This window comes from Lycium ferocissimum, chromosome 10 (genome assembly GCF_029784015.1).
Source record: "Lycium ferocissimum isolate CSIRO_LF1 chromosome 10, AGI_CSIRO_Lferr_CH_V1, whole genome shotgun sequence".
NCBI classification, from domain to species: domain Eukaryota; kingdom Viridiplantae; phylum Streptophyta; class Magnoliopsida; order Solanales; family Solanaceae; genus Lycium; species Lycium ferocissimum.
The window spans coordinates 16903683-16929819 of record NC_081351.1 but is presented as its reverse complement, the minus strand read 5'-3'; the positions used below and the strand labels follow the sequence as shown (position 1 = coordinate 16929819).

Below are 26137 nucleotides of genomic sequence, written 5' to 3'. Positions count from 1 at the left end.
TTTGTATTATTAACAACAACCAATGGTAAATACAACCCTTAGTAATCATCTTCTGAGCCTTAAGATAAGAAATAAATCTGCCCCTTGGCTTAGCAATTTCACCCTCCAACGATAACGGGCTGCGCCTAGAAAGGCGACGCTTAACTAACTATGGCGATAATCCACATTAGCATAACATGCGGACAACCAGTCCATTCCAATAATTACATCAAAATCCACCATCTCAAGTTCATGCAAATCAGCCACGGTCTCACGACCTTTAATCACGACAATTCTATACACTATAGAAGTAATAACAGGAACACCCAAAGGTGTATCAACAATAAAGGGTTCCAAAATGGTTCGGGTTTCATACCCATATCAAAAGCAAAATAAGGAGTCACATAGGATAAATTTGAACACGGATCAATCAATGAGTAAGCATCATGAGAACGTATGGTAAGGACGCTCGTAACCACAAAGTGTCGAAGCCCGCCCGCTCTCCCTACGAGTTAGCCCATAAAGCTGAGCTGTCCCTCCGCCAAAAGTGTTAGCAACTTCATTACCTTTACCATCATTACGGGCATTCTAATTATTATTGTTCGAATTACTAGCAGGCGAATTTTTAGCAGATGCAGAAGCAGGGGAATCATTCTTTTGGTTATTCATAGCAGCCATCTCATGTAGCCAGCTCGCATTCCTCTTGACGTGGCCTCTAATCCCACAATGATGACAGATACGCTCTTCCCACCGGAAGTGATGACTATTATTATTGCGAAAATTATTACTATTATTATTATTTTTTTCTGGCCTTGCCTACCGTAATGGCACACTAGCATGGGAATAAGCGTCAGACTGAGCAGGTGCAGAATACCCTTTACTCTGTCCTCCCTTATAATTATTACCACTAAAACCACCCGCCGAACGGGCCTTCTTGTTCTGATCTCAATCCACCCTCTCCTCATTTTTCCAACTCTCCTCGGAAGAAACCCAACCAAAGATGAAAGTACAAGAGGAGACATAGCAACAAGAAGATACGCAGCATTTCGATACGTGGTATCAAGCCTTTCACAAATGAAGTCAACTTATACTTTTTACTGGAATCATGTATAAAGCATACTTTGACAGACGGGTGAACTCCAAACTATACTCACGAACCGACTTGTTACCCTGCTCTAGTTTTTCAAACTTCGTAGCCATAGCAATTCTTTCCTCATCAGACAAGAACCTTTCCATGAACGCCTCTTCAAATTCAGCCCACGTCGGAGCTAAAGCAGCGTCACCCCTCTCAGATTCTCACATCTCAAACCATACGTGAGCAATATCCTTCAATCGATGCTAAGCCAGCCTGCCTTTTGGAATCCCGGGCATCCATCGCCCTCAACGCCTTGAAGGTCTCATCTAAAAAGTGTCGGGGGTCATCCACCTCTCGTGACCCAAAGAACTGTGTGACTTTTAAGTCTAGAATCGCTAAGTCCGCTCCACCCGAGGTCCCACACCCGCACGCTGCCGCTCGAGCCGCAACCACGCTCAACATTTGAATAGCAGCTTGTATAGTACTAATCTCTGTGCATCACCGCAATAGGAATGTTAAGAGTGAGCAGTGGCGGGGGTGCTTCTTGATTTCCGCATTATTTCTGGCACGCATTCGCGCCCCCAAGATTTCGGTTAGCTCTCACGGTCGCGTTTCGGTTATCGTTTTTGGATCGAGTCGAGCCATTTCTCGCAAGGTACGAATTAACGAGCGAATTAGAATGATCGTAAAAGGACTTGAAGCTCTACAAAGACAATCTAGAATCAAGAAGAATAGAAAACACCTATAAATGTCCCGGGGAGTTTCTACCACAAGAGGATCGAAGCAAGACAAGCAAAACTCCACTAGACACAATGTACCTACGTACACCGACAATAATCCTAGGACGTATTTAAACCTAGGCTCTGATACCAAGCTTGTCACGCCCTGAAACTCACCCTAGATGTGATCGACATCCGACGTCATGAACAACATCGGAAGAACCTAAACGACATAATAATAACACTTAAACCCGCCAGGTTCAACATTCGGCTCCAACAGTTTATAAAATAAAGGTAAACAAATCAAAAGTATATGGATTAAATGTTGAAGTCTTTATAATTTAAACAATTCAACCAAAACATGATAGTGTGCCCGAAAGAGTTAAACAACAACTCTTCTTCTACCCACATTGGAATGTATACTAAGGAGCTTCTAAGAATAAGGAATAATGTCTAACCCATCGGGACGTAGCCTGGAAACTAATAGAATTAAATAAATAGAGTGTCCCACGAATGAATGTGTGGGTTCACCAAATCAGCAGCAACCGCAAGCCCATCCTAAATGCCCGGAGTATCAAGAACCTGCTCTTCACCGTTACCTAACATACCATCAAAAACAACAATGGTATGCCTGAGTACTTCGTACTCAGGGAGTGCCTCGGGGACAACAAGTAATATGAAAATAAGTACAATAATACATAAACAAATCAGTCCTAAAAATCATGTGAAACCAATGTAAGAACAGTTAATTCAGTTTGTATATCTCAATATGAATTATCAAAATCGATTATAAGGCCTCTTGTCAAGACACAACTTCAAATATGCCTTTCAATTGATCATAATTAACAACAACAATTCCATGAGAAAATAAGAATATCACACATACCAATACAGGCCCAAGAATCAAGCACAATGAAGGGGTGACCGTAGAGGTCCCCTTGTCACAGCGCACTACACCGGAATATAAAATTCAGCGGTGGCTATCCTTCCTCTCGAGTATTTAGGCAAAATCACACCCCAGGCAGCGAACCCGCCACTCTTCCTCCCGAATGGCTAGGCGTTATCACACTAGAATCCATAGTGGCTACCCTTCCTCCCGAGTAGCTAGGCAAAATATAACAACCAGTTTTCATAGCATAGAAGCCAATTCGTAATTCATTTTTAATGTAGTCACATCATCAATTGTCATTGAGGTTCATTATTCCATATTGAAAGAATAAGTCATTTCAATCAATGTTTTGAAAGCGTTTAACTTCTTTACGAAAGATTTCTATGTCCTAATTTATCACTAAGAATATCATTACCAACCCTTAACCATCATTATTAAGCATCTCTTATAGAGGAAGACGTTCATAATATCATATACATATATAGGGTTTGTTACAATCTAGGTTAAATGTGGGTTTGTCCCCTCACACACATTAACCACCATTTAGACACGAATTAGAGTTCAAGAAAGATTAAAAAAGATTACTTTTCTTTTCATTCATTAAAGAACCTCGAATGAAATTTATACTTCCAACAATAGTTTCAAAAAGTGATTTTCATCCAAAATAAGTTTTCAAAGAGAGACATACCTTAAATCCCGCTAAAAGCTAGCAAAACGGAATTCCCAAGGTTCAAAAATCAATCTACAATGGATTTAGATGAGAAAGATTAAAAGCTTTAATCTAATTCTACCCATATACCCCCTTTATAGAAAAACTAGGTATATATAGGAGATATACCTAAGTATACTAGATATATACAGTTCTTGTATCCCCCTGGCATGCGAGAATTTGTATATCGAAGTATACATGAGGTATATCACCTATGTGGCCTCAAAATTATTAATTGTGCATCATAATGGTTTAAGTTGGGCCTGGTTCTTGTTTGTTTGCTGCTTTGGGCTTTTCTCCTATATGCGTTATGAGTTGGTTTCTGTTTGGGCCTCTTTGTAACGACCCGCTTGGTCGTTATAGTCTTTTCTGTACTTTTGACCTTTCCTCAAGTTTGTTAGCTCACTTTTGACCTAAGGGGCCCATTGACACACTTCCCGAGGTGTTCGAATTTGATTTGGGTGACTTTTTGGAAAAAATTAGCTTTAAGCAAAAAAGAGATGACTCAAAGTTGACTTTTGGGTAAACGGACCTTTTTCAGAAATTCATCGATGCTGAAAGGTCCAGATGGTTGGTTAGAACTTGTGTGCATATCTGGCTCAGTTCCCAATGGACTCAGGTGCATTTTGGGACTTGGGTTGGGAAGTTGGAATTGAGGTATCGGTGGTTGACTCGGTCAACGAGACCTCCGTTGGGAGTTCTGATGCCTTGAGTGCGTCCGTAGTATCTTTTTATGTATGTCTGCATATCCGGTATGTTAGCATATGGCCTCGAGAGTTAGTCAGAAATTCGGGTTGAGTTGTGAAAACTTGGGGACTTTTCTGGTGTCTGGTGCCCACTTTGGCGATAGCAGTACCGCTATAGCAGTCACCCTGTCGCTGAAGCAGCCAGTGCTATTTGGGCATGACGGCTGGAGCAGTAAGCTCATCGCAGAAGCGGGTGTCAGGCAATTAGTTCATTAAATGAAGTGTTAAATGTCCTAAGTCCCTCATTTATTACTATTCCGAAAGCTGAGCTATTGGGAGCAATTCTAGGATATTCTTGGAGGAAATTCTTAATGGTAAGTTCTTCTAATTCCTTTACTATTCTATTGTCCAAAATCACCTTAGACTCTATTTATCTTGATAGTTCATTAAGTGATTGAAGATTAAAAGTGGGCTCATAAGTTATTCTTTCTAGGCTTCTAAATCATGATTTGTTGGTTGGGTTAACTTTTTTAAGCATTGAATTGATGATTACAATCCTTTATTTCATAATTTCTTCCTAATTAGTGGCTAATTGATGGAATTGGAAGTTAGGGTTTATACCCAAATTTGGGGGTTTTGCCTAGAATATGAAATTGAGTGAGTTGCTAATAATTCTAGCTTGATATTGATGGGAATTGATCACCTACAGCTTTAATTTCATTTTGGAACCTTTAGATCCCTAATTTCACCCTTCTAAATCATAAACCCCATTCCATGGGTTGGGGAATTGGGTCTTGAATAGAAGTAGGATTTGTTTGATATTCTTCTTGATTCTAATTCCATGATTCGAATATGCTTAGTCTTTTTTGATCTCGATGCTCAAAGGAAAGGGAAGTCTAAGAAGTGATTGTTGGTGATATTGTTATTCGGCCTTCCAAGTAGGCTACGGTTTACCTTATGGTGAGACTTCGTTTAGCGAAGCATATATTTAGAAGATACTGTAGGAGAAAGCATGTAAACCTTCGGGTATGAAGTTGGGTTGGATATTATTTTAGGTTGGGCCCTGTTGTGTGATTGGGGTTAACCACCCCGTTGTGTTGTGACTTGTCTTGTCTTGTTCTATGGTTGTTGGCATGATGCCACGTGGAGATAGTAGATATTAGAGACTATTGATATATCTTGACCATGATATTGCAGTATCTTACTTGTTGACATTTGATACGAGGATAGTGCTCTATTATGGCTTACTGTTTAGCTTTTTCATGATATTGTTGGTGTGCCCATGCATGGTACTTGTGATATTGACTTGATTATTGACATTGAATTTATACATTTCACGCATTCTCATCCTTCATGATATACTATTGATACATTGATGATACTTGAGGAAACACTATTATAAGTTGGGCTCAGTTGGATAAGAGTGACGTGAGGATCGATATCCGATGGTTATCCCAGAATCGAGGTTGTGCGTAGCGATTGTCGAGGTTGTTGCCGAAATCGTGAGGTAGTAGTTGCCGAGGTTGTTGTCGAAACAATGAGGTACATGGACTTCCCGGGTCCCCCATGGGTTGTGCTATCGAGATGTGGTGTTCCATTATCGGAGTACATATGTACACAACATATGAATTGCATTCACATTTATACATTATTGCATTGCATTGCACTATGGCTTCTATTGTGATATTCTTGTGATGTATTTGTGATATACATATTCTGAATAAGTATTCTGAGATATGGCACATTTGGGTTTAGATGCTAAACATAGGTGATGATGTGTACTTGGATTCTGGCTCGCGTTTGACTTATACCTTATTAATTTACCTGTTTATCTTACTTTAATGACTTGATATGTGTTAGCTAAACTTAGTCAGCCTATGATACCTACCAGTACTTGTTGTTTGTACTGACCTACACTTACTGTATTCTTTTGTGAATGCAGAGTTCTAGGTAGGATCGACCTCTGCTTCTCGTGGCTGATAGTGGTGCGAGAGTTGCTACTTAGAGTCATACAGGATGAGCATGGGGACGTTCGCGGCCCTGGGAGATTCTTCCTTTATTTTTATGTCTTACTTGATATTCCGAGACGTATTCAGACTATTGATATTTCCAGACTCTTGGATTCTAGTTAGTTGCTCTTGTATGGTCAGACTAGATTTCTGGGGTGGTTTTGATGTATTTTCACATATTCTATCTATTATTATGTCAGACATCCGTATTTCTATCTCTTCCATTTATCGCAGGGACGTCTCCGCATCCCGTCGTCCGACCACATACAACACGGCTTCGGGGACCGCCGAACCGAGAGGCTCCTTCTCTGCCCCGCCACGCCCGCTAAAACCTAGAGAGTCTGCTTCCTATAGGCGCACTCGACGACGAAGAACCTCGGCGCATCGAACCTGTAGGCTGGGCCTCATCTCGGCCGCTCCTCAATGGACAATCGCGCATCATATGGCCAACTCGGCCACAAGCATAACAAGCATCCGAGCCTCGACGACACTGACCCGAATGTAACTTACCACACTGACTGCACCGTGGCACTGATGGTCTCCGCTGGCTGGAATCACCCCGATACTGGGAACCTGAAGCTCTCGAATCCTGACTCGGCCTAGAATAAATTGGACGATCAAACCCTTTGACCCGTAAATCGAGGAGGTGCACTAGATGCAAACTGGCCTGAATGTCTGGAATACTGTTGCCCCTGGCCTCCTCTGTATTCACTGCTAGTACCGACGGATCTGGCCCTTTTTTCATGTCCCCTATCCACATCTCGCTCACCCCTATGCGGTTGTTGTTGCTCTTCTAAGTTTTGGGCATATGCTTGAATACGCAAGATGTCCATTCCTTCCAGAAGTGAAGCTGTCAGACAGTCTTTAAACAAGTGTGGCCTTAAGCCACTCATAAACTGATATACCCGGTCTCCCATGTCGGCTACCATGGCCGGAGCATATCTAGCCAATGAATTAAACCGAAGACTATATTCCCGGGCACTCATGCCTTCTTGCTTGAGATTTAAGAATTTATCGGCACGAGCCCGACGGACCTCAGGTGGCAAGTAATGGTGAATAAAAGCATCCACAAACTCTTGCCATTTTAGGAGAGGTGCATTTTCCCCTCTTGAGGAAACCCAATTGTTATACCATAAAACGTACTGCATCCCGGAGTCTATAGGAAGCCAACTCTATGGACTCAGTATCAGAAGCATGAATTATTCTCAATGTTCTCAGCATCTCGTCAGTAAAGCCCTGCGGGTCTTCATTCAATTTTGATCCAAAAAATTCTGGAGGGTTCAAGCTCATAAAATCACAGGCTCGGGCACTCGTCATCCCATCACCTGGACCCACACTCTGCCGCTGAGTCTGAGCGGCAACTAACTGAGTCAGCAACTGAACTGCATCACACAAGTCCTGATTTGGAGCAATAGGAGAAGAAGCTGGGGCCCTTTCATGCTCCTCTGCTGCTGGAGGAATAGGAGTGGGAGTGGCATGCGAGGGAGTAACACTCTAAGCCTTGCTATGTCCTAACTCAACTGGAGGTTCTCGACTGGTGCCTTCCCCAGCGGCATTTAATATTGTGTGGATTTGCTTCTTCCTTGGCGGCATCACTGAAATCATAACGCACAATTAGAATAGGAGGAAATCTTACATTATAGCTCTACCGTACGATCTATGAAGAAGAAAGACGGTCATTATTCCTACATGCCCCGCAGCCTCTTGTTTATAAGTGTGGCGCACTTCACACCCATAAACAAGACTCTACTGGACACGGCCCGTAGACATACCCTAGGACAGAACTGCTCTGATACCACTTTTGTCACGACCCGCCTAGAGGGCCATGACGGGTACCCGGAGCTGACTACCGAGCACCACCCATCATACTACAATCATGCTCAACCTGTACTCATATATTCTCTAAGATGATGCTTGCTACAACTGATTATAAGGTACTCCATAAATATGTGCATATATATATGTATGAGACCTCACGGTAACAAAAGAATTATATACAAAATATACGATGATGCTCACATAACATCTGCTATCCACGCGTAAGTATCTACGAGCCTCTAGCTGGAATACTGAAGTCATAAGGACGGGACGGGACCCCGCCATATTTGTTACACCTCAAAAATTTCCCGTTAACATACAGTGAATAGACTAATGAAGGGTACGATGTATACGATGTTTTGATAAGTAAGAAATAACATTTGATGATTCTAAACGAGATTTCAAAGACATTTAAGGTAGGAGACGAAAGTTGTTAAGGAAAGTAAGGTATATGTTGTGCGTCGGGCAAGATTTACGATTATCGAATTAATGATGGCTTAAAGATGTTTTGGAGAAGAGTTATAATGTCCCTTAGATTGTTAACGAGGTGTTAAACAAGTGTTAAGAAGGTTCCATAAGGATTGGAGACCAAACGAACGACAAAGATCATTTCAGGGAAATGGGGTTATACGACCGACTTATAGGGTCCGTATAACATTATACGGTCCGTATAAGGGTCCATATAACACCCAACAGGAAGATGTTTTCCCTGATGGTGAACCATGGACACTTATACGGACCGTACAATGTTATACGGACCGTATAAGTGGTCCGTATAATGCCCCACGGGCTGATTAAGTTGCAAATATAAATACATGTTCCCACTTCATCAATTTCATTTTTCACACTTATTCATCTCTCTCAAGACCTCTAAAAGGTTCTACATACTTCATCTACAAGAATACAAAGGAAAGCAAACATCAATATCAAGAATTCAAGTGAACCAAGTGCATGAAGCTTACTAGGGTCCATCCAAGTCAAGAATTCTCTTGGAAGTGAAGCTAGGGTTTTGGCTCAATTGAAGTTTTTCCACTCAAGGCTTATTCCTACACTATCTAAGGTAAGTTTATGGTATTTTCATATTGTTTAAGGTATTGAGAAGTTAAAACACTTGGATTGTAGAAGAACATAGAAAATGGGTCATGAATGTAAGAGTGGTGACATTTTGAGCAGTAGTTTGGAGTGAGTCATGAATATTGATATGTTGTGATTGTAAGTATGTTATAAGTGGAATTTAGAATATGGAATAAGAATTATATGTGACAAAACGCAATAGTGAACTATGCCCATGATTATGGAGAGATTGAAGTGAAATTGTGGAATGTGGATGGTGTAGATGAATGATGAATGTTGCTTATAGTATTGTGAATGATGTTATGGATATTTGGGAGTTGATATGTAAGATGAGGAAAGTTATATAAACAAAGGAAATGCTTCCCAATTTTCTCTAGCTTTAGTAAGTATGTTCTTGTAATCGTTTAGCTAATGTTAATACGAATTCTCTTGAAGGTAGAAACATGGGCATTGAAGGGGACAAGCAAGCGATAGAATAGTTAAACGAAAAAGGTATGTAAGGCTAGTCCTTTCTTTCTAAGGCATGAATCTTATGGCATGATTCTCCCTCCTTCTCCATGAATCTCCTACATTCCGGAAAACTAAGAGTCTATGCTCATGAATGACCATATGAGATAAGAGATACATTACGAACACGTTAATGATGATGATGAGCTTAAGTCCAAAGATTCTAGAATTCATGATATGATGTTCCTATAAAGCTAATGATGTTGTTTATTGTACACACTCACCTTATATGCTAATTCCTTCAAGGTGAGGCAGAATGCTTATGAACGTCCCATAATGGAATCGGGGGTTCACGACCTTATGTCACCCCGATAAAGTATAGTTGTCCTTGAGTTTCTATGCATGCATTATGATGAGTACATGATGATGATACTACACCGCGCCTATATGACCGGGCAGACACCGCTAAGGCGGGCAGCGTATACACCATGTCTAGATGGCATGGGCAGACACCACTAGTGGGCGGTATGAGATGGTACCCCAGACGCGGGAGGCCTGGACGCAGGCTAATGATTATCACACCGTACCTATAAGGTTGGGCAGCTTATACATATATGTATACATGATATGATGATGATTATGAAGTAAGCTAGCATGCATTATTTCTTTTATAATTGACAGTCAGTTACAGGTTGCTCCTTAATTGATGCTCCCTTATTTCATTGATGTATTATTATTGTTTATGCCTTACATACTCAGTACAATATTCATACTGACGTCTGTTTTCTTTGGACGCTGTGTTCATGCCCACAGGTAGACAGGGAGGTGATCCAGACTCGTAGGAGCTATTAGCTGACTGAGGGCACTCCATTGTTCCGGAGGTGCCATTGATTGATTCTTTTGTGTACATATATGTTTTGGGCATGACGGGGTCCTGTCCCGTCCTTATGTCTAGTACTCTAGTAGAGGCTCGTAGATGCGTATGTGTGGGTAGGATGGTCTCACAGTTTCTCCTCGTATGTATATACGTTATTTTGATTTTGATAGCCGAAGGGCTTATGTATATAAAGTAAATATGTTTCAAATGAAAAATGGTTTTACTATGATTTAAGTATAAGATTAACGAATGAATGCTTGATGTGTATGATGAGTAATAGAATAAGTGGTGCTTGGTGGTTAGCCCCGGGTACCCGTCATGGCCCTAGTCGGGTCGTGACAATATTCAAGTATGTACACAAAAGAATACATCAGAAACTGCACCTCCGGAATATGGAAATGCTCCTGTACAAGCTGATCCGGCTCCTAGGAATCTGGGTCGTCTCCCTATCTACCCATGGGCATGAACACAGCGTCCAAAGAAAAGGACGTCAGTACGAGCAATGTACTAAGTATGTAAGGCATGCATTATAACATAATAAGGAAACAAGAGAATAAAAGATAAGAAGATAACCGGTGACTACTGGCCTCTTAGGCGGAGTCATGCATGCAAGCTTAGAAAGTAAATATCATCATATCATATATTGCTGCGGAACGTGAAGCCCGATCCATATATCAATATATTACAGCGGAACGAACGGCCCGATCCATTACTCATATATCCCGCGTCCGGGATGATATCATAATATACCAGCTGATCAGGTGGCTATGCGTCTATAGCTCCTCACCTTTCCCCATGTCCCCTATATACATATACATATCATATACATATATAATATAAGTAGCATGCATGAGAGCCCAAGTAATAGCTACGACTTTATCAGAGTGACGTAAGGTCGTGAACCTCCGATTACTTTATGGCCTCATCGTCATCGCTATGTCTCACCTTGAAGGAACTAACATCATGAGGCGAGACCACAATGAAGAATAGCATCAGTGGAGTCACAAACATAGAATTGTCCATTTCATGAACACATCATTATCATCATCACTGTCATGGAACATGTCTCATAAGAAGCTCTTGAAAATCTTTAACTTTCATTTTTAGGGATGTGAGAAGGTCATGGAAATATGGAGAAGAAATTATAAAGCAGGAGTCATGCCTTGAAAGAAGGGGACTAGCCTTACATATCATTATACCCCCTCCCCCCCCCCCCCCCCTCTAACGATAGTGACTTCGTGCTCTCCTTCCGAATTCACAATTCTACATACAAAATGGTTCATACGAAGATTAGATTGTTAGAAGTATACTTAAGTTTAAACTAAAGCTACTAAGGCTAACGAAAATTGGGTAGCAAATTCCATTAATTATGCCCCCACTAATATTATAAATTAATGTTGTAATGATAATGGACAATAACGATGAAAATAATGCCTATTAATGTCATGTGAGAGGTGCAAATTCTTCTTGTATTGATTGATCGTTGGCCTCTTTAGATTCACTATCTCCCCGAGAAAACAAATCCTAACTAGCCTCCGGAGTCATTTGATCACCCTCGGAAGGACTTGAGGGCTGATTTGGATCTGACTCATTCCCGTTGACACGTGTCGCGCGCCATGGCATTTGTCCAGTTGTGTTCTACGAATTTTTCCCAATACAAAGAGTCCCCTCACTTTCGGAGACTTGAACAGGCTTGATCGGAAAGTGAAAAAGTTCATACTTGCTTCCTTTGGCGGGAAACGAAATATCCCATCACTTTAATCTATGCAACAGTTACCAGAGCTGCCACTGCACACTTATGCTAATGGCGGCAACGATTGACGTTTCATAATGATACGCGACTCTGCAATTATTAATGATTTTCTTTCCTTATATAAACCCAAGATCCCTCCAATATATCCTGCTCTTCTTTATTTATTTCTTTCCTTCTACCTACTCACTACTTTGTATATCTTCTTCCCACTGTGAGAGAACCTTATTCTAACCATGATTTCCCCATTCCATCGACTATATCTTCCTCCCCATTTCATCTCTCTGAAGGAAACAGGGTGAGGAGCATTCTGGTTCTCCTTCGCACAGGCAAAGGGACACCCTATGCCTTCAACCACGCAAGATATAGACTTGGGCTCCCATGCTGCTGATATCCTTCATTTTGATTATGCGTATCAACGGAATTTCCACATCGATAAACGCTATGAATCATTGGGTGGAATCAGTTCCTTGATTGCCAGTGAGAATTTCCCGCAAAGCTATACGGATTGCAATTAGGGTAACGAGGTCATGGCTTTTCCGGTGGGAGAAAAAGGCTGGATGACTCATCACGTCGAGGGCTGCACCATGATCCATACTTACACTTTCACAATAGGATTTGTTCACAATAAGATTTGTGCTTCCGTACCACAAATCATGGAAAACTTTTGCCGCCGGTTTTCATATAAATTTTGCCACAGTTATTTATAAACAAAAGGAGATACACGTGGGGTTAAAAAAACGTGTTAATTTCACAATGGTCACAGTGACCAATATGACAAATTCTTTCCAGTAATGATGCGTTCTTCTTCATAGCGTACCAACAATTGTTTCGTTCATTCGCAATTTCTTCTGTTAGTCATCTGGAAAAAATGCACCAAAGCAAACACAGAAAAATAAACAATTAGATTCCTTAAGCTTGTTAATATCTCTGTGTTCAAAACCAATAAACCAGAAACATGAACTAATCTTGAAAAACGTAAATGTATAAAACTAAAAATATTCGAGTCCACAGAGCTCACTGTGTGTCCTTAACCCTCTGTTTGGATGGTTGTTTCCCGTGGTTCATTAATGTATAGTATGGTATGGTACGGTATTGTACAGTATGGTGTTGTATTGTATTGTACTATGTTAATGAACACAATGTTTGGATAGACTATATCGTTTGTAGTGGTTTAATAACATTTGTATTGTTTGGTTTGACTGTATGGTACTGTCTAATAACTTGTAAGTTTACTAAAATACACTTAACGCTTAATTAGAAATTAATTTATATATATTAATAAAACTCAGGTAAAGAATAAAATAGGAACTTTAAAAAATAAATAGGTAGTGGGTGGGGTTGGTGGAGGGATGGGTGGTGTGAGGTGGATGGTTGTGGGATGAGAGTAGGGGTAGTGGGTGGTAGGTTTAGGGGTGGGGTTAGGTGGTGGTGAGGCGTAGTGGGTGGGGTGGTGGAGGGGTGGTGGTGTGGGATGAGGGTGGGGGTGAGTTGTTATGGGGTGGGGTTGGGCGGTGGTGAGGGGTAGTGAGTGGTGGTTGGGGTGGGTGGCAAAAGAGTGGGGTGGTTGGGGGTTGGGTGGGTGGTAGGGTGGGGTGAGGTAGGGGTGAGTGGCGGGGGATGGGGGTGGGGTGAGTGGTAGGATGGGGCAGGTGTGGGGTGGGGGTGAGTGGTAGCGTGGGCGTGAGGTGGGGGTGAGTGGTAGCGTGGGCGTGGGGTGGGGTGGATGGTGGAGGGTGGGGTATAATGGAGAAATGAAATACATAACCAAGGAAAAATCACCAAATCCGTGGTTTGAAAAATTGGGACTTTTCATGGTTATATAACCATGGAATGAACCACGGGTTTACAACACCATACCACATAATTTTAAGAACAATGGAAACAAACATGGTTTCATAGAAAACCATACATTAATGAACCACGGGAAACCACCATCCAAACAGGGGGTAAGGAATCTAATCCCCTCACTGTACCCAAAGTTATGGATTACTTCCTCCCAGGATGAAACGGATATACATGTTGATGGCATAACGGTACCTCAAACCCCACCAACTTCGTCGAACGGAAATTCGGCAACAAATCACACAAAGACTCGATTTTTTACTTGTAAGAAAGTATGCAGAAGTTAGAAAATTCAGTCCAAAAAATGAGGCTATTACACTGAATTTATAGACAGTGAAAGGGTGAGATGGAGAGGTGCAATCCAAAAGGTTTCTTTTGGGTGCACTCCAAAAGATACCTTTTCTCATTTCCCATTCACACCTTAAAATCTCAACATTCCGTTCCTTGCAAGTAAACATTTACATATACATATACATACATACATACATACATACATATACATACATACATACATAAATATACACATACATACACACACATTATATGTATATATGTATATATATATATACACACACATATATATATATATACACACACATATCTCTGTGTGTGTATAGATACGCGCGCGCGCGCGCACACACACACACATATATATATATATACAGGGATAAGGAATAAATTAAACAAACAAACCATGGATAAATCCAAGCGACCTTTTCTTAAATTCAAGCGATCTTTTCGTGGGCGTTTGCCCCCGATTCAATCGGGGGATCGAATTGATTATAGAAACATGAGTTTAATTAGTTGATTTATTAGTGAACAAGGAAAAATATTATTTTATATATATATATATATATATATATATATATATATATATATATATATATATATATATATATATATATATCCTTGAAATGCCTCAACCGTTTGGTGATTTGATAAGTCAATTTGAATCAGGTGTATATGACATCTCCACTCGGCCCTTCATATATTTTTTAAAACTAAATGATGAATTCAAACATCGAATGACGTGGGAGATGGATTTTGTTCAGTTGATATTGTGTTCTGCCATTTCAAATGCTCCCGTATTATTCGTATTAAAGCAAATCCGTTTCTATTTTGGTTTCACATTCACAACGTCAGCCATCAAAAATAAAGGAAACTAAGCAAGCACCCAATCACGTATTAACTACTGCCTTCATCCCATTGTATGTGACGATGTTTGATTAGCTAAGCACGAAATTTAAGTAAAAAGTTAAGAGTCATTTTATTAAAGGTATAAAAAAAATTAAAGTTAAATTCTTTATAAATATAAAAAAAATATGTCATTGTATTTTGGACTAACAAAACGGGACAGAGGAAGTACAAGATAACAATCCAACATAGACAAGATAATGATATTACTTAATAAAGTTATGTATAAAGCTAACAAAATAGTCCAACCGTGCTAACGCAAAGGATCTTTTGGGTAGTAAATTAATGATGTTCCCGGGGTGTGAGCTAGAGAAGTGAAGGGGTTCATTCAAATCTCATTTATCACAAGAATCACACTATATATACAAGATCACAATTTTTATGTATATATCATAAAATGCATGTTAATAAAAAATTTGACTTCGCCACCATTGAGAACTACCGGAGACTTAACTAGAAGACGCTACTAGTTTAAAGCCATTTACTGTAAAATGTGACGTAAACACTGAAAACATTAGCATTCCAACAGCTAATACGAAAGGAACAACAGCTAGGACACGACAATAAATACTGATCTTTGGGTATTTGTCACGTAAGGAGATTGTTATGACGGCTCCAGAGAAAGAAAAGTTGATAGCTAAGAGAAAAACATGAAATGAAAATGGTTGGTTCTTGAAAATGATTGTGGGGATTGGATTGGAATTTATTTTCTCATAGTTTAGAAGAAAAAGTGCAAAGGCTGTTACAAACGACAATCCACCAATGATCTCTTCAATGGAAACTAAGTTGAGGAAAATTTTATTTGTAAGGAGATAGTTCGTTTCTTTCATGTCGAAGACTGTGTTTGTCCAGATACTCATTTGCAAATAATATGCAATATATATAGTCATGTTATAAAATGAAGCTAAAAGAGTCACAATATTAATGGATGAAAACCATAGAAATAGAATGACAAAAGAGGAGAGATTTTTACTATTCTTCCAAAATGTGTTACAAGTGTATCTCATATGAAAATTTATGCCTCTATTTATAGTAATACATATGTATTTAATATATGAAATGGTGGAAGAAAAAGGGAGAACCATTAACATGGTGGAAGGAGCATTATATTTGAGAAATGGACATTCATAATTTCATAACACTCCCCCTTGGATGTCCATAGATGATGTGCATCGTTAAAAACCTTATTGGGAAAAACCCCGTGGAAAAAGCCTCAATGAAGGAAATAGAGTACACATATCTAGTAATACGCTTTGAGAGTTGCCTCATTAAAAACCTTACCAAGAAAACCCAATGGGACAAAACTTGATTAAGGGAAAAAGAGTACAACGCGTATTTTCACTCCCCCTGACGAAGACCAAGATTCAGATGTCGGAGTCTTCGCATTCCAATCTTAAATATCATCTTCTCAAGAGTTGAAGTTGGCAAAGATTTGGTGAACAAATCGGGATTGTCACTTGAACGAATGTTGTACATCAATATCACCATTCTTCCGGAGATCATGTGTGAAAAATAACTTTGGTGAAATATGCTTCGTTCTATCTCCTTTTATAAATCCTCCCTTTAATTGAGCTATGCATGCACGCATTATCTTCATATAATACCGTGGGTATTTTTGTATCACATTTCAAGCCACATCTTCTCTCGATGGAATGTATCACCGATCTCAACCACACACATTCTCTACTTGCTTCATGAATAGCTATTATCTCGGCATGATTCGAAGAAGTAGCAACAATGGTCGCTTTGTGGATCGCCATGATATAGCAAGACCTCCGCATGTAAACGGATAGCCCGTTTGAGATCGAGCTTTATGTGGATCAGATAAATAACCTGCATCTGCATAACCAACAAGATCTGTACTACCTTTGTTAGTATAAAACAGACCCATATCGCTAGTTCCCTTCAGATATCGCAATATATGCTTAACTCCGTTCCAATGTCTTCGTGTAGGAGAAGAGCTATATCTTGCTAGCAAATTAACAGAGAACGCTATGTCAGGTCTTGTAGCGTTAGCAAGATACATAAGTGCACCAATTGCACTAAGATATGGTACTTCAGGACCAAGAAGCTCTTCATTTTCTTCTTGAGGTCGGAACGGATCTTTACTCACTTCAAGTGAGCGAACAATCATTGGAGTACTTAAAGGATGCGCATTGTCCATGTAAAACCGTTTTAAAACTTTCTCTATATATGCAGATTGATGGATAAAGATCCCTTTTGTGAAATGTTCAATTTGCGGACCAAGACGAGTTTTGTCTTTCCGAGATCTTTCATCTCAAATTCTTCCTTCAAATATTCAATCGCCTTTTGGAGCTCTTCTGGAGTTCCAATGAGATTTATGTCATCAACATAAACGGCAAGTATAATGAACCCTGATTTTGTTTTCTTAATAAAAACACATGGACAAATGGCATCATTTGTATATCCTTCATTTATCAAGTACTCACTTAAGCGATTATACCACATGCGCCCTGATTGTTTTAAACCATATAATGATCTTTGTAATCGATTGAATACATTTCCCGAGACTTTAAACCAAATGCTTCGTGCATTTTATATCCTTCAGGGATTTTCATATAAATTTCATTATCAAGTGAGCCATAAAGATAAGCCGCAACCACATCCATCGATGTATTTCAAGGGTTTCATATACGGCTAAACCGATAAGGTATCGAAATGTTATAGCATCCATAATCGGTGAATACGTTTCTTCATAGTCAACGCCGGTCTTTGAGAGAATCCTTGTGCAACAAGGCGTGCTTTGTATCGTACAATTTCATTTCTCTCATTTCTTTTCCGTACAAAGACCCATTTGTGGCCAATTGGTTTTACACCATTAGGCGTTTGGACTACAGGTCCAAAAACCTCACGTTTAGCAAGTGAATTCAATTCTGATTGAATTGCTTCTTTCCATTTTGGCCAATCATATCTTCGTCGACATTCTTCGACGGATTGAGGTTCCTGATCCTCACTGCCTTTCATAATATTTAGTGCAACATTATATGCAAAAACACTATTCACCACAATTTTCGAATGATTCAAATTGACCTCATCACCGATGAAACTTAATGATAGTTCTTTACTCACCGGAGTCTCGGGTTTCCGATTTCTTCGGGAATATTAGGATTAATCAGATCTTGAACCTCTTCATGAGATCCTTTCATAGTGTCATTCTGATCATTGTTTGTATTTCTTTTTCTAGGATTTTTATCCTTGGAGCCCAATGGCCTACCACGCTTCAGGCGTGGATGAGATTCGAGAGGCTATGACACTAGTATATTGTCCCTTTGGAACGTCAATTCGAATAGGCACATTCTGCAGGGATATGCGACTTAGTTATTCTTTTCAAATCAGTAAATCCGTCTGGCATTTGATTTGCTATTTTCTGCAAGTGGATGATCTTTTGGATCTCCTGCTCACATATAGGGGCACGTGGATCAAAATGAGATAGTGATGAAACTTTCCACGCAATTTCTCTTTTGGTTTCTTCTTTTCTCTCTCCCCCTAATTGTGGGAAATTTGTTTCATCAAATCGACAATCTGCAAATCGTGCAGTGAATAAATCTCCCGTTAATGGTTCAAGGTAGCGAATAATAGAGGGTGATTCAAACCCAACATATATTCCTAACCTTCTTTGGGGGCCCATCTTAGTGCGTTGTGGTGGTGCTACTGGCACATATACAGCACAACCAAAGATTCGGAGATGAGCAATATTTGGTTCATGACCAAATACTAATTGTGATGGGGAGTATTTATTATAATGACTCGGTCTGAGGCGAATAAGGGATGCTGCATGTAAGATAGCATGACCCCAAACGGTGGTAGGCAACCGTGTTTTCATAAGTAATGGTCTTGCTATCAATTGCAAACGCTTAATAAATGACTCAGCAAGGCCATTTTGGGTATGAACATGAGCTACGGGATGTTCAACTTTTATCCCAACTGATAAACAATAATCATCAAAAGTTTGGGATGTAAATTCTCCAAAGATTATCAAGACGTATAGCCTTAATAGGATAATGCGGGAACCGTGCTCTTAAGCGTATTATTTGTGCCAATAACTTCGCAAACGCCGGGTTGCGAGACGATATGAGGCATACATGAGACCACCTCGAAGACGCATCTATTAGAACCATAAAATATCGAATGACCCACAAGATGGGTGAATAGGTCCACATATATCCCCATGTATACGCTCTAGAAAAAGGAGATTCAACGTCAACTTTCATTGGTGATGACTTAGCTATCAATTTACCCTGATAACAAGCAGCACATGAAAATTCACCACTTTCAAGAATCTTCAGGTTCTTAAGTGGATGCCCATTTGAATTTTCAATAATTCGTCTCATCATTATTGATCCAGGGTGACCTATTCGGTCATGCCAAAGCAAAAAAGTACTTGAATCATTAAACTTCTGGTTTACGATCGAGTGTGCTTCAATTGTACTAATTTTTGCATAATACGGACACGAGAAGACAAAGTTGACAATTTCTCAAAACATATTTCTGGCCGGAGACATTCTTTGTAATGGCAAGATATTCATCATTTATTTCGTTTAATGTCTCAGTGTGATATCCATTACGGCGGATATCTTTGAAACTTAACAAGTTTCTTGGGGATTTAGAAGAGAATAATGCATCCTCTATAACAAGTTTCGCCCCCTTAGTCAGAAATATAGTAGCTCTTCCGGAGCCTTCAATCAATTTCGAATTTCCGAAATTGTATTAATATTTCCCCCTTTTTCTACGCAAGTGAGAAAAGTATTTCTCATCTTTGAATATGGTATGTGTTGTTCCACTATCAATCACACAAATATCTTCATGATTGGTCATTGATCCAAATAAAATTTGAGGGATTTCCATAGATTCTTCAAAATGAAATATTAGATAAAGTGAATATCGAAGTAGATATTATGATTAGGTAAAGCATTACACACATTTTATTACATATATTACTATTTAAACAAAGCGTTACACACACTTCATGGAAACATAAGCACATGCAAACGACACGTATGAAATATCTAAGTTTTTACAGATCCATCACCGATCAAATGATCTATTTTTTCTTCAGGGAGTTCAAAGAAATCTGCCACATCTAGATGCATGGGCTCAACATTATCTTCAGAAATAAAATTTGTTTCGGCATCTTTTTCTGCCCTTTTGAGAGAAGCTTGATACAGCATAATTAGGTGCTTTGGCGTACGACAAGTACGTGACCAGTGCCCCTTTCCTCCACATCGGAAGCATTTATTTTCTGAATTTTTCTTTTGCCCAGTTTCATACTTTTCATCCTTCCTTTTACACTGCTGGTGGTGAAGGGTATTATTTGGTGCAAGACGAGAATCATGATTAAAATTTCTTCCTTGACCACGGCCATGACCACGACTGGGGCCACGACCTCTTCCACGCCTAGAATGGCGAAAATTTGCCTCATTCACTTCAGGGAATGGGGCAGTACCAGTGGGTCGGCTTTCATGATTTTTCATTAATAATTCATTATGTTGTTCAGCCACTAGAAGATGTGCGATTAGATCAGAATATTTCTTGAACTTCATTTCTCGGTATTGCTGCTGCAGGAGCATACTCGAGGCAGGAAAAGTGGAAAATGTTTTCTCTAGCATATCATGATCAGTGATATTTTCACCGCATAATTTCAACTGAGAAATAATTTTAAACATGGCAGAATTATATGCTTTAATAGATTTAAAATCTTGTAGCCTTAAATGGAGCCAATCAAAACGTGCTTGTGGAAGTATGACCATCTTCAGGTGGTCATATCTATCTTTTAAATTATTCCATAGAGTAAGAGGATCTTTAACAGTGAGATATTCCATTTTCAAGTCCTCATCAAGGTGATGGCGAAGGAATATCATTGCCTTGGCACGGTCTTGGTTTGATGCCTCATTTTTATCTTTGATGGTGTCTGCCAGACCCATCGCATTAAGGTGAATTTCGGCGTCAAGAATCCAAGACATATAGGTATTGCCGGATATATCTAAAGCTACAAATTCACGTTTGGTAAGATTTGCCATTAGTAAAGAAAAATAGAAAATCAATACCTTCGAGGCTTTAAAGTATTTGCTCGGAACGGCAGAGTCTCGTCTGATAACGTGTTATAAAATGAAGCTAAAAGAGTCACAATATTAATGGATGAAAACCATAGAAATAGAATGACAAAAGAGGAGAGATTTTTACTATTCTTCCAAAATGTGTTACAAGTGTATCTCATATGAAAATTTATGCCTCTATTTATAGTAATACATATGTATTTAATATATGAAATGGTGGAAGAAAAAGGGAGAACCATTAACATGGTGGAAGGAGCATTATATTTGAGAAATGGACATTCATAATTTCATAACAAGTCACAGATATTGGTTACATTACTTGTGCTTTCCCCATCAATGTTTGACATCATGGTCGGTATCTGTCTTAATCTAACATATACCTGAATTTTTCTTACAATATCTCCTTTTAAAAAACATATGCTGGGTCCCAATGATGGAGACACCTTATAATAAGATATTTGGGGAAGAGGTCAAATTTACTGCAAAAAGGTTCATAACAAAAATAATCTGCCATTACCTAAATAGTTGAAATATATCCCTCCTCTTTTAGGGTTGTCGAACATGGACACCCAGTCCCACGTGACACTGAAACTTTTATAAGGTGGAAGCCAAATTGCATGTCACCCCAGTGCCTCCACTCATTTACCCTTCCTCTGTAACAACTTTAGGCCTAATTCACATGCTAAAAGCTAGTTGTTGTGGTGGAAGAGCCCAAGTTTATTTAAGTTCCACACCAGCTCCCTATGACAAGTGATACACAACAATTAACATTCAAGTAAGCTTGTTAGCCACCCGATAACCACATATATGCTTGTGACATCATATATATGTTAATCCCACACATACAATACACTTAGAATGTTATCACTTATCAATATGAAAATTTTCTCTATTGAGGTCATGAAAGTCATAACTTAATTACCTCTGTACAAGTAAGCTTTCAACCTAACAAAATTGGTTTTCACGCCTAGATGCATCCAAACGGATGAAAACTGACAATGGAAAGTCAGATTTCGGGGAGCCTTTCTAGTATAAGGGAAATAGGCCAAATCCGCAATGGTTCTTTCAACCCCAAAAGGGGGTTAGAATACTTTAAGGTATCTGTTGCGCACCTCTTTCCTCTTCTTCCGCACTCTAGTCAAAAGAATACATAACGGGGTCAAATAATGTTTATTGAACTAAATTTCATAATTTAATATACGGTCGGTTAAAACAATAAAAACTCAACTCAAGAGTCAAAACCCAAAACCTCATTTTCAAACACCGAAATAAGAAATATTTTCGGGTCACCAATAGCCCCACGAGTCCTAATCCATAATTATATTTCCACGTTGAGTTCATTTTCTAGCTCAGATCATCAATTTACTGCTTAGTTCAAAAACCCAACTTTTCACTTCTAAATTCATATTTTAGGTGTAACAATCAATGAGTTATCAAGATATACAGTCAAATCGGTGATTAGAAAACTTAACCCTAAATTGTAGATGAAATTCTTGCCTAAAATCTCCTTGGGTCGAGCTCTCAATACCTAAAAATGATGGAATAATGAATTAAATCCGAAGAATCTAACTTATACACCTGAAGCGATTGTTCATCGCGATCTTAACATCAGGGCCGTGATTGCGATTCAAGTGACTCAACCTAGAGCGATTGCAACACAAGCACCACGCTTGCGTAAGTCAGCCAAGTGTTCAACTATATATTGCGATCGTGACATAGGTACCTCGATCTCATAAGTTAGCCAGTTCTCCAACTATCACGATCGCGAGGCTCAATAAATTCCTTCATCGTGATAGCGACTCATGGTCCATGGTGGCAACTCATCGTCCGCGATGGCTACTCACATGGTCCGCAATCTCGATGCTCAACTGCACCCTACAAAAATCTACAATGTCTCAAAGTTAATAATATTTCGAACTTTACCCAAGCCTCTCAAACTTCATCCCAAATCATGCCAACAAGTCTCAAAAAATATTACTACTAACTTATACAAGGTCGTAATTATAAGCCTGTCAATTGGGCCGGGTCGGCCCAGGCTTGGACCACCTGGCCTAGCCCACCTAACCGGGCTCGACCTTAACCCGATAAGAGGGTGGTGGGCTGGGCTAGTGGAAAAAATTAGGGGGCTGGGCCGAACATGCCGTGATGCAATCCAAGTTGCCTCAAGGACACTTTAAGGACTGTCCCGGGAAGTCCAAAAGTGGATGATTGCATAGGAGGAAGGATTGGAAATGGATGCACATTGAAGGGGCTCAAATGAGCAAGGAAGGCTATGTTTGCAAGAGGCCATATTCCTAAATTCAGATTTCCATCTCCGCAAGACTAGTCAAACAAGGCCCTTACCTCATTAATGGCATTTATGTAATAATAGGGTCTTCTATTATTTAGTTAGTATAAATAGCTAGTCTTTTATTTCATTAGGAGCTTTTGATGAATTGATGAAAATATTAGTATGTTTGTGTTGTCTCTAGAGAGAGAAACAATTGAGAGTCTTATGGATTTAAGCTCTTGTTGATTTGAGATTTGTTGAGAAGTTGGTTGCAAGGGAATCTAATTTCCTTGAGGTCTTCCTAAGAGTTTGGTGCTTGTTAATGTTAATTAATTGAGGTCTTTAGGTTTAATATACCTTTGGGTTACTTTTAATTCCATTTTCTTGTGTCAACCTATCTATCCTTTACTTTCCTTCTTATTTTATTGCTTCCGCATATCCGTTCTTGTATCAATTGATATCAGAGCTTGGAATAGATTTGTTTCCACCAATCTAATCTTGGTTTTGATTCAACAAAAAAAAAATCAAAAATTCAAAAAAAAAATCTCGAATTTTCTTGTTGATTTTGTTGAATCTAGTGTTAGATTAGAGTTCCTTAGTGTTTCTAGAGTCTAAATCTGAAATTTGAGTCAATTTGGAGTTGGGGTTTGGTTCCACCATTGTTGAGCTTCAAAGCTTCAAGAACAAGGTTGGTGGGTTTTAATAAGGAAAAAAATTGAGGGTTCAAGTTGATTGGAGTTTGTTCTCTAGTTGATAAGGATTCTAAATCCGAAATTTGGAGGTATTTGGCCAAGAATTGAAGAGTCTACCATTTTTGAAATTTGGAGCTTTGAAAACTTGAAGAACAAGTTGATCGATCTTGTTGACTAGGTGGAAATTGAAGGATAAAACCTATTGAGTTTTGTTCTCCACATCAAAGAGAACCTAAATCCGAAATTTGAGCTAATTCGGAGTTGATTTGGGTATAGTTGGATTTTTGAAATTGGTGGGCATTCTTGAAGACATTCATACCTTCATAGGAAGAAGATGACCAAAAATCTTATTTGATCCAAAAAGGGAAAATAATAGGTTGTGTGGGCCCAAGCCACCTCACTGAAAAATCCAACCCAAATTTGAGTATTAAAAAACTAGAGAGGAAAAAGCTAGCCACGTCAGCATGCCACATCAACACGCCACGTCAGCAGCGTGCCACGTCAGCACTCTTCAGAGGAGATTCAGAGAGGTAGTTGTCTCGCGATCGATCCGCGACGAGAGCTCATCGCATAACACCAAAGTTAAAAAAAAATAACATAAAATGCATTTAAGGAATGCATTTTACACTAAAGGGTGTTGCGTCGGCATCCTTGTGCGACACATTGATCGGACATGATTCGAAAAGAGAGGGTCCCTTGTGCAATTGGTGTGCGACGCACACCCAAAGCATGGTCTGAGTTTTTTCAAAAAAATTTCTAAGTGTTTGTCCGGGTTTGTCTACTTCCTAACTTCATTTCTTTGATTCTTCTAACTAATTAACAACTAGTAATTGATCCTTACTTGGTTGTTAATTAGTTCTCGAATCCTTTCTTTCAAGCCATTTCTTTTCGTTCTTTTCTCGTTTTACAACTTCCTCGTTGATTCTTAATTCGAGTCCACTTGATTTAATTGAGTCGTCCATTCTTCTTGAGTCTAAAAGAATCCATTCCGATCTCGAGTAGTAATTGTGCACCTTGCAAGCAATCGAATCCAATCGAGAATCAACATCGGCCGATCCAATTGACTGGTAAAAAGCAAGAGTGTGTGAGTTCATTTGAGTGGTGCTAGCCAAGCACAAAAAAGTGTAAACACGATTGTGGTGAGGTTTCTTTACTACTAATGTGTTTGCTAAGTGTTCTTTGCAGGTACTTCTCCATGGATTTCGATTCATATTATGACAATTATGATTGTTGTGACGATGACGGTTGTAATTATGAGGGGGAGAACTATGGGAGCTATCAAGGGTGTGATGATAGGGAGTATGAGGGCTATATAGGAAATGGTGATCATGAGAAAGTTCGAGGAGAGAATTACCATTTTGAAGGAGAATATGAAGAGAGTGGTACTCATGTGTCTCATAAGGAAGATGGGGATAAAGAAGAACCTTGTTATAATTTATATGGTGAAGATAATGAAGATGAAGTTTCTTGTGCTATACATCATGATGATGAAGATGACTCAAGGTATGACTCTCCTTCACATGTATCTTATGGGTCTTATAAGGGAGATCTTTATACAAATAGGACTTGTGAAGGGTATGCTATAAAAGTAGTGGGAGTGCTAATGTTGATTATGGAAAGTCTTCTAGTAGACATACCTATGCTACGTCTTGTAGTACTTCCTATCCGAAGCAAAATGGCATGAGTGGGAATGTGAGTACAAGTTGGAGTCATCCTATGCAAAAGAAGATGGTTCCAAAGAGGCGATTCATGGAGACCAAGGTAAACCTTTGTGGTAGAGAGGGAATCCTTGTGCTTGATGATGATTGTTACACAAACTTCATCACCCCTCGTGCGGTTGAAGAGCTAAGGTTACCTTGCGTGATTAGGCGAACTCCTTATTTTGACGAGGGGGTATTGGGTTGATAAGAGAGTGATGGTATTCATTTCACTTGGCGAATACCAAGAGAAGGTTTGGTGTGATGTGCTTCCAATGGATACATGTCACGTATGTTTAGGAAGCCTTTGGTTCCAAAGTCATGAGATTCCATA

General features: G+C 39.4%; 1 protein-coding gene across 1 annotated transcript; it reads right to left on the bottom strand.

Annotated features, from left to right (window-relative positions):
• Positions 1–20098: 20098 nt before the first annotated feature.
• On the bottom strand, positions 20099–21109 carry LOC132034658 (uncharacterized). Its single transcript, XM_059425041.1, has one exon. It carries the CDS (start codon positions 21107–21109, stop codon positions 20099–20101), a length of 1011 nt encoding a protein of 336 aa, XP_059281024.1.
• Between the last annotated feature and the right edge of the window lie 5028 nt (positions 21110–26137).